The sequence below is a fragment of the Pantherophis guttatus genome, chromosome 10, assembly GCF_059756535.1.
Source record: "Pantherophis guttatus breed Tessera chromosome 10, ASM5975653v1, whole genome shotgun sequence".
NCBI classification, from domain to species: domain Eukaryota; kingdom Metazoa; phylum Chordata; class Lepidosauria; order Squamata; family Colubridae; genus Pantherophis; species Pantherophis guttatus.
Window position 1 is genome coordinate 8,641,819 of NC_142072.1, and position 10,630 is coordinate 8,652,448.

The window sequence follows — 10,630 nt, forward strand, 5'->3', positions numbered from 1 at the left end:
CACGTGCAATGGGCCCACACGCCCCACGTGCCCCATTCCCGGTCATGCGCATGTGCCCCCCCTTCCTCCCCCACCCCACCGCACACGCACACATTTCTCCCGCATGCCCCCCACGCATGCGCGGCAGATACCCGAAAATCAGGTGGCCGGCAGGAGACGCACAGACATTCACAGTGGAGCTGAGCTGGGGCGATGGCTTGTGTGCCTGCAGAGAGGGCTCTGCATTCCACCTGTGGCACGCATTTATTTTATTTATTTATTTTATAAAATTTGTATGCCGCCCTATCTCCAAGGACTCAGGGCGGCTCACAATGACAGTCGACCAAGCGACTGTTAAAAACAACGAATATACATAAAAAATCAAGAAATATATTACCCCATCAGTCCAGGCCGGGGGACATAAATAGCCAGGTCTTCAATTCACGGTGGAAGACGCGAAGGTCAGGGGCCAACCGGAGCCCCAAGGGAAGTTGATTCCAAAGGGTGGGGCCGCTCACAGAGAAGGCTCTACCCCTGGGAGTCGCCAGCCGACATTGTCTAGCCGATGGCACCCTGAGTAAGCCCTCTCTGTGAGAGCGCACCGGGTGATGGGAAGTTGACGCTGGTTGCAGGTGGTCCGACAAATAACCTGGGCCTAAGCCATGAAGGGCTTTATAGGTTAACACCAGCACCTTGACTCTCACATGCCATAGGGTCGCCATCATGGGTCTCTATTACAAAAAAGAGGGGCATTATTCACTTCTAAACATCTTCATGACATGCTGAGGACCTGGCTTAGTATTTCATGTTGTCCTGCATGGCCCAGGTCTCAAATATGAGCCAAGTTAAAGGAGAACACAATTTCAGAAAAGTTGTGCGGCTGTTGGTCCAGACATGCTCCAGGCTGCCAACGTCCTTCCTAAAACACGATGCCCAAAATCGGACCTAATATTTTACGTCTGAACTGACCAGTCCAACATAAGACAAGTTGGTCATTTGTCTCAAGTTGTTTCGCTTGGATCTAGCCTAGGATTGCATTTGCTCTTTCTGCACCCAACTTACACTCTTGGCTCATGACCAGTTTGCAAACTGTTTTCATCAGATTAAATAAAATAACTCCCAGCTACATAGCTCAGTCCTCACAACAGGCTTAACCGGTTGCGTATTGTAGGAGCTGCATGCACACAACATGTACCAAGATTTATTCATTATGAGCTTAGTCCATGTATGTGTATGTTAGTGAAGATACAAACCCAGAGCATATAACTCCATTTATTTTCCAAGCCCAAGGCATGGGTTAATTGAATGACTCTTACCTTCCCATTTAACACTCTTATCTTCCATTACTGCCATGCCTTTTCAGTTTCAGCTAATCATTAAAAACAATAAGGAAACATAAAAGCTTTTTCATATCTGAAGGATAAATATTCAGAGAACAAGCACTGCAGGTAAGCAATTTAGCGCCCCCTGGCTTCCTCACAAAAATACTAAAGCCAGTCCGTATTTTGAATACAAAACATAGAATCATAGACCTGGAGGGGACCTCAGAGGTCTTCTAGTCCAACCCCGTGCTCGAGGCACGTGCCCTAAGCCTAGGCCATCCCAGAATATCTTCCCAGAATATCTTTTTTACAGTTTCCCAGTTCTTGCTATTTGTTCTCATGAAGGGATAGAAAAGAGGAAAGACGTTTTAACCCAAGCCACATTTGGAAGGTCTTCTGGGAGTTCATACCATCTTAGCATAATAAAAAAAAATAATAAAATTGTTAATGATCCCAGAGGGCACCTAGTTCTACCCCATATTCTTCACGGCAGCATTTTTGACCGATGAACATCCAGCTTCTGTTTATTTATTTATTTATTTATTCAATTTTATATGCCGCCCTTCTCCGGAGACTCAGGGCGGCTTACAATGCGTTAAGCAACAGCCTTCATACTTTTTTATATACCAGCTTAGTAGGGCTTTTGCCCCCCCCCCCCGTAAGCAGTTTTCTTAAAAAGAACACGATGGGGGCTTCCCGACCATCAGGAAACTTATGGCTCAATACAGCCCCTATGCCATATGGGGAAGCATCGGCGGTCAAGGTAAGGGGGAAGTCTGGTGTGTACTGGACCAGAACAGCCGAGGACGTGAGCAGATCCTTTACAGCTTGGAACGAGCGGTTCTCAGCCGGGGTCCAAACCCACGGTGAGTTCCTGTCTAGGAGCCGGTGGAGAGGCTCAGCCACACTAGCTTTATGGGGAAGAAATACACTGTAGAAATTTAATAACCCCCAAAAAGCTTGTAACTCAGATTTACTGGTGGGGACAGGGGCATGTTTGATGGCCGCCACCTTTGAAGGGGTGGGGTGAATGCCCGAGGCATCTATGAGATACCCTAAAAATTCAACCTTAGGCACACCAATGAGACATTTGTTCTTTTTCAACTTGAGTCCAGCACTTCGGAACCGTAGTAAAACCGTCCGCACATGTTTGATGAGCTCATCTCAAGAAGCGGAGATGAGAACATCATCAAAGTATGGGACGACTCCAGGTAACCCAAATAACAGGCTTTCCATTAAATTTTGAAAAAGGCGAGGTGTGATGCTAATGCCGAATTGTAGACGCCGGCACTTAAAAGCTCCAGAGTGGGTCACGATGGTCTGAGCCTCAGCAGAGGCTTCATCCACTGGGAGCTGCTGATACGCCTGAGCTAAATCTAACTTGGCAAAAATGGAGCCAGGATCTAGAGTGTGCAGTAATTGTTGGACTACGAGAAGAGGATATGGGTTAGATTGTAAAGCCTTATTTAGGGTACTTTTAAAATCGGCGCAAATGCGAATAGACCCATCAGGTTTGGTTGGAATTACAATTGGAGTTTCCCACTTAGAATGATCCGTGGGCTCTAATACACCCTGGGAGATGAGTTTATCCAGCTCCGCATCTACTTTTGGGCAGAGAGCCAGGGGAACTCGCCTCGGTTTGAGGCGAATAGGAGCTACCTGAGGGTCCAAATTTAGGGAAATAGGGGAACCAACATATTTACCCAAAGATCCGCTGAAGACATCAGCGAATTCCGTATACAGAGCATCGCAATCTCCTGCCGACATGGAGTGTATGCCAGAAATGCCAAGGCCCAGAGAGGTGAACCAATCTAAACCCAGAAGGCTGGGAAGGGAAACACCCACTACAATTAAAGGGAGGCAGCCCGCAAAATTATTGTTTTCAACTAAAAACCGGCCCTGGCCTATAATAGGAATGTGATTGCCCTGATAATCGCGTAATTTGATGGGGCAAGTATGGAGTTGGCTTTTGCGAAGGTTGGGCAATAGCTTCTTGATGGTGGTCCAGGAGACAATCGATTTAGCGGATCTGGTATCAACTTCCATCTAGCAGGCCACTCCCTCAATCTTGACCGTCAGGAACAGCTTGCTCATCTCAGGTCTGTGTTTGTTGGTGGTCATCTCGGTAACTCGGCGGCCTTGGTAGATGGCATAGCAATCTTCACTGGTGGAATACGTTTTGGATTCGGGGTGCTTGTACTTGGAAACCCATGAGGACTGTTTACCAGACTGGCAAACGCGAGCAATATGGCCCTGTTTCCCACATCGGCGACATGTGGCGGATCGGAAACGGCAATTCGCCCTAAGGTGATTTTCACTGCAACTGAGGCAAAATGATTTTGAGGATCTTGGTTGTCCCGTTGGGCCCCTTTTTACGGTTGTAGATGCCTTTAAATGATTGACATCCCCCTTGTTTTCCTCATCCGTAGCCTCGTCCTCATAATGAACAGCGGTAGCTAAACCGGCATGTGGTTGAAATTTTCTTATATTCATTGCGGACTTATGGGACATCTCGGCAGCTTGGGCCTCCTCAAGTGCCATTGGGAGGTCCAACTCCTTCCTTGCTAGCAGCCTCCTTTGAAGTCGGATGTCCCTGATACCACAAACTAACTGTTCTACAAGGGCATCATCCAAGTCCCTGAACTCGCAGTCTAAAGCTGCCGTTCGGAGGCGAGCCATGTATTGGTTTATGGACTCCCCTTCCTTTTGCGCTATCTGTCTCAGGTTAAAATGGCAGGCTATACGGGAGGGAACTGGCGAGTAATGACTCCTCAGTTTCTCTCCCAGTTTGCCTCCCAGGGAGCCGTGTGTACTGGAAGAGGAGCGACTAATGCCCTTGCCGTTGCGAATACTTCTGGCCCATAAGCATTTAGAAAATGAGCGCGCTTTCGGCTGCTTGAAAGTTCAATGAATTCATTCGCTTCTAAGTAACACTCGAATCTTTCCTCGTACGCCTGCCACGTCTCTGCAGCTGCGTTAAATGGGGCGAATGTAGGAGGGGCCATATTCCTGTCAGGTTCGTTTGTATTTTACTTTACCTCAGTGCGGCTGCTCAGAATAACATTCACTTCTTCCGTCGCCTCAAAATCCCACCTTCATCGCCACTTGTTGTGTTTGGATTATAGTCATTAACTGAGGCAAGGATGTCAACGTAACATCGGTTTATTTCAGCAACAGCAAAACATTAGAACACTGAACTGTCAGTCTATCTGACAGCTTGCCTTTTTATACTTGGCAAACAGAACAGCATATATATATATATACACTTTATTAGTTTTATAGTTACAAAAAACATCAAATCTCTACTAAAATCAGAACAGTATTAACCAATCAGGAAACGAGTAACCTCCCGCGCTTAGCATAACCCCGTCCCAACCAATCAGGTGCAGGCATTTCCATCGCTATGGTAACGCACCGACACAACAAAGGACATTCTCACAATTAGCCAGGGGGAGGAGGTACGATGTTACCCAGCAACCGGACAGCACCTCGATTGGACCATGTGACTGATTGTTTGGGGAAAGGGAAAAAACTTTTATTTTTCAATACTTTTCAAAACTATTCTTTGAGGAATCTACCTGCCTCAGAGTCTTGTTTGCTATGGATGCATCGTTTGAAACCCTGACACTATCATTCAGCCAATTCTGACTCTATCCAGCAGTAATATCATCTAATCCATCTTTTCACCATTTTATGAAGAACAACAAACTTTCCCAAAAGTCTTGCTGCTTCCCAGGTAAAATGTCCACAAAGAGTTTCCCTTCTTCAGGATCCAGGAAGATGAGTGCAGCAAGATTCAGGTTCCAAAGATCCAACTTCCATCCTCCCCTGCTCCCCGTCCACCCGCCCCCCTCACCACCCCTACAGTCACATGATTGTATTTTGGGCCTGACAAGAGGCACGACTTATGACTGTAATTGCCAAGTTCAGTTACAGTCGTAAGTTGAGGACTGCTTTTATACACCTCTACAGGTAGTCCTCAACTTACAACAGTTCATTTAGTGACCGTCCAAAGTTACAATGGCACTGAAAAATGTGACTTATGACTGTTTTTCACAGTTACGACCTTTGCAACATCCCCACGAACACGTGATCAAAATTGGTTCATATTTATGACCGTTGCTGTGTCCCAGGGTCATGGGATCCCTTTTTGCGACCTTCTCACAAGCAAAGTCAATGGGGAAGCCAGTTTCACTTAACAACCAGGTTACTAACTTAACAACTATGGGGATTCACTTAACAACCGTGGCAAGAAAAGTTGTAAAATGGGGCAAAACTCATTTAACTAATGTCTCATTTAACAACAGACATTTTGGACTCAGTTGCGGTCATAAGTCAGGGACTAGCTGTTATTTATAAGCTGGCCTCCCTTGTAAGACAATTGCAGGAGACACATGTTCGTTGCTTAGAGGGAACTTTGTGCAAAGACATCCTTATATGTTTGGTGACAGAGTTGTTTTTCTTTTTCCCAGTTAGTGGGAGGCAATAAATCCAGCCAGCGTGGAAAAGATTTAGCAGTCAGTATGATGGTGGAGGGAAACACTGAAGCCAGAAACCAACGTAGGGGGTGTCCAGATCCTGTCTTTATTTTCAGTTGTGAAGTGGTAGGCCTCTTTGGGAGGAGGAGCTACTCTAACTTACCCTTACTGAGGAGGAAAAAGAAAATTGAGTAACTGAATTTACATCATTTGCTGCTAGGGAAATATCCGTTCTTTGCCTGTGCTGCCACACCCAGTCCTGATCCATCCCTGTTTATTCATTGCCACATTTCCCCACACCAGACAAATCTTATCCCATGACAATCAGGAACTATTATTTCTGAGGGCAGGGCAATTCTACCATAAAACAACCACCTGTCTGAAGCCAATCTCCAGACGAAAGAAGTTTCAGTCCATGAGAGAAGGACACTGGTGAAGCAAGGAGAGAGGGAGGATTGAAAGTGCAACCAAGGCAACAGAAAAAGATCAGCAGGACTTGGAGGAGCATCTGAAAAAAAAGAAGAAGAAGAATAAGAATCTGCTGAGAAGCAAGCAGAGACATTACAGAACTTCAAGGAAGGAGAGGAGAGGAGACCAGACTGCAAGATGAGCAATCCACAGAATGAGAAGACATCTCAAATGAATGAATCCTTTCAACCTGGACAACAGCCTGATCCGATGAAATCAGCTATGAACCCACCGCCTCCAATGTATGGGACATCTCCCTCTATGCAATACCAGTATCAACCTTATGCTGGACCTCCCGGTGCCGTACCTATGCAGCCTCAACAAACCATCTTCGTCACAAATGTACAGTCTGTCAATGAACCAGATTATTTGGGCTACTCCATCTTCACCCTCCTTTGCTGTTTCCTCCCCTTGGGCATAGCTGCTTTGATTTTCTCTATAAAGGTGAGTTTCAATGAGAGAGGGGGGGAGGGAGAGAGCAGGAAAGGGGGAGAGGGAGAAAGTGGGAGGGAGAGAAAGAAAGGGAGAACGGAAGCGAGGGAGAGAAGGGGAGAGAAAGGGAGAGAGGAGAGGGAGACGGAGGGAGGGAGAACTTGGGACTGGGTTTTTAGGGAAAATATTGTACAGACATTTTAATGTTTGTCCTTCTCCTCCAGTAAGGGAATCTCAGTGAGTGCTCTAAACTACAGCCAAAATTCAGCCTGATCAGGGGTGGGTTCTACTTATCTTTACTACCAGTTCGCAATGGGATCGCGCACACGCGCTCCAGTGGTGGGTTTCAAATTTTTTTACTACTGGTTCTGTGGGCGTGGCTTGGGGAAGGATACTGTAAAATCCCCATTTCTTCAAGATCAGCTGGGACTTGGGAGGCAAAGAACAGATGGGGGCGAGGCCAGTCAGAATTTTTACTACCGGTTCTCCGAACTGCTCAAAATTTCTGCTACCGGTTCTCCAGAACTGGTCAGAACCTGCTGAAACCCACCTTTGGCGCGCTCCCTTCGCTTACACGTATGCCTTGCTTCTGCGCATGCGCAGATCGCCAATGACGACATCCGCAGCGGTGGCCGGGGCCTCCCACCAGTTTTACTACCGGTTCTTGCGAACCGGTCTGAACTGGGGGCAACTCACCACTGAGTCTGATGTTCATTTTGGAAGGGAGATATGAATTTACAGGTAGCCTTCTTAGAGAGAGAAACAAAGAACCATGATTAACTTTGCTTAGATGGTTACTAGTGTGGCCAATGCTAGATTAATCTTAGTAAGCCAGCACTTGTTGCAGTGAACAGGAAAGAGGGAGAGGAAGAGGGAGTAAAAAGGAAAGAGCAAGTTAAAAAGGGGGTAGAATGAAAGGTACAGAGTTTGTTAACACAAGTCCATACTCAGAGATCAAATACAGTTCAAAGAAGGAAAGTTAACTTTGCAGAGATAAGCGCTCCTTTCAATGCACTATCGGACTGCCGTCATTGAAGATATTGTTCAAGTACTATTAAATAGAAGTATTTATTGCAAGTAGAAGCGTGGATGAATGTAACGAAGCATATGTAGTCTTCAACTTATGACCAGAATTGGGACCAAAATTTCCAGTCAGAATTCAGAACACTACCCTCTTTCCCTGAAAATAAGACATCCCCTGATAATAAGCCCAATCGGGCTTTTGAGCACATGCGCTAAAATAACCCCCACCCCGAAAATAAGCCCTCCCCAAAAATATTTAAACACATGCACAGCCAGTCCCCGCCATTTTCTCTGGGTAGGGTTAGGGAGACGGAACTGGAAACCAGGTAAGACTGCAAGAGGAGCCCCATCTTCCTCCATGTGCCCCCAAATAATAAGACCTTCCTGAAAGACCTTTTCTTTCTTTCTTTCTTTCTTTCTTTCTTTCTTTCTTTCTTTCTTTCCTTTCTTTCTTTCTTTCTTTCTTTCTTTCTTTCTTTCTTTCTTTCCTTTTGTCTATTCTGTTCAGGATAGTTTACAAGATGACAAGAGAAAAATTCAGTGAAAATAAATGATCCATGTAACCAAAATTCAAGCACCAAGGCAGTCCCGGTCCAACATCTGCTCCAAATGTGAACCAAAAATTGTAAAATGCAAGCCAGGCCGGGAGCCCACTCCACTTAGGACAAGATATGCTATAGGACAAGGGTGTCAAACTCGATTTCATTGAGGGCCGCATCAGGGTTGTGTTTGACCTCAGGGGTCGGGGGCTGTGACCAGGGGGCATGGCCAGTCAATGTCACTCATGTCAGGGGCATCTGTGGTGGCCCAAGCAGGGCTGTGGGGGGGGGTCCTCCAGTCTGTACAAGAAGAAGTGAAAACTGAAAACTATCCCTCATGGCCAGAGGTGGTATTTAGCCGGTTCAGATTGGTTCCGGGCAAACTGGTAGTGGTGATCTGCAGGTGGGCCCACCCAGCCACCTGGGCACAATCCCGTCCTATATTGCTGTGTTTTTGATGCCAGACACATGTATGGTCGGCGCACGTGAGGGAATTGCCATGTTGTTTGACATCGCACACATGCGCGGACTGCGGCACACCAGCAAAGCAAGCACGCACGCTCGCACGCTCACATTTCCGGTGCTGGGCGAACACCGGTGTTCGCGCGCAGTACTCGCGCGCTCACATTTCCGGTACTGGTTGCTACCGTATGTGAATCCCACCTCTGCTCAAGGCTGACAGATTGGCAATGGTTTCTAACTTGTTGCCTCGGACATGTGGTCAAAAGGCATGCAAGAACCTGATTTCAACATAAACAGGTCCCCAGCAGCTGCCAGGTTCCTTTTGCAAAGGAGTCTTTTTTTTTTTTCCTGCACTAAATCTATTTATCTGTCATTACTGTTGATCTGTTCCCAGTGCAACTTGCCCGGAAAAGTCTCTCATCACTCAAAGTCCTATGCAAACCTTCCATTCAGTCTGACGAGCTCCTCTTTGCTCTTCCCCATGCCCAGAGTCAACTAATTATATGGGTATCAATAATCCTTTTCTTATCTCTTTCCTCCCCTCCTCAGACTCAAGGGGCCAATCAACAGGGAGACATCGCGTCTGCTAGGAGATATTCCAGACTGGCCCTCACCTTGGATCACGTGGCGCTTGGATTGGGGATTGCATGGATCGTTCTGGCTATTATTTTGGTCATTGTTTTCAGCACCGTAGCTGTGACCACAGTTCAACAGGGCAATTTTGGAAACTTTGGAAATATCAATCCCTGAAGACACCATATTATCTTAAATGATTTCTGTTCTTAATACACAGAAGAGAAGTCAGAAATCAAACTATCTAAAATGAAACCATATTCTTTGAATTAATGTAAATCGTGTAAAATGCTTGGTGCAGAATTTAACCGTAGGCCGGTCCTTCAGACTTCTCACTTGTTCACCTATGCTTTGCTGGCCGCACCTATGAACTAGCCCATAATACACTGAAGACAACATTGGGCAGTCTGAAACCCTATTAATCGATTATTCTGATTCTTATCGACCCCCAGATTGAAACAATAGCTTGGGAAAAGGTAAATGTATCAGTTTTGAGGCCACATGTGAAGCATTGGCTCATTTGGAGGTGAAAACTGTTTATATTGAAATACACATAATCAGTTCTAAATCTCATTCATATGAAATGGATGCAATGCACTAGACGTGAGAACGGAAATCCCGATTTGTTGGAAACCTACCATAAGGATATTCTTCATATTTTCTCTGGGACAATCTTACAGACATAAGATTTATCTTTACACATAAAACTCAGTGTTGTCATAAATCAAAAGTGAACAATGTGGTACTTTAGGGCTTCATGTAGTTTTCCAAATCCTGACACACATTTTACTCCAAATTGTAAAATTTAATGCGATCAAAGGAATATCTCTGTCTCACCTTTCTGTATCATTGATTTCATTGTCACATTGCTCTTATTGTTGGAAATTATTACATATTATCCAATTAGCATCTGCCCTTCTGTAATTTGATAACCTTATTCTGTGTACTGCACTGATATAATACAAAGTAGGATTTTATTAAATGTATGAAGTGAGATTCTGTGAAGATTTTTTTGTTGTTGTTGTTTAAACTTATATAAATTTATAATATAAACTTATGTGAAATAAATGCTAATTTGTGTTCTGGCCCTTATGTGTGAACTTCAACTCCCAAAATTCTGCGGCCAGTCCTGGAAATAAATGGAAATATCAAAATGAAAGGTGGGGCAGAACAATGAATGTATTAAGTGAGCTAAAACAGGAAATTATAATGGATTTTGATCCGGAGCACAATGAGAGCTTAGTTTAACTGGCTCACATCTGGTTTATTTGTGTGTGTGTGTGTGTGTGTATGCACACATGTGTGTGCATGCATAATTTTTTATCTGATATCAGTTAGTTTTTCATTGGGTCAT

The 10,630-nt window shown here is 45.2% G+C and overlaps 1 protein-coding gene across 1 annotated transcript; it reads left to right on the top strand.

Moving 5' to 3' along the window:
* The first annotated feature begins 4,792 nt into the window (after positions 1-4,792).
* Positions 4,793-10,272, top strand: LOC117669348 (uncharacterized). Its single transcript, XM_034423710.3, has 3 exons — positions 4,793-5,101; positions 5,774-6,691; positions 9,253-10,272. Exons 2-3 carry the CDS (start codon positions 6,386-6,388, stop codon positions 9,451-9,453), a joined length of 507 nt encoding a protein of 168 aa, XP_034279601.2. The 5' UTR covers positions 4,793-5,101; positions 5,774-6,385; the 3' UTR covers positions 9,454-10,272.
* Positions 10,273-10,630: the final 358 nt, after the last annotated feature.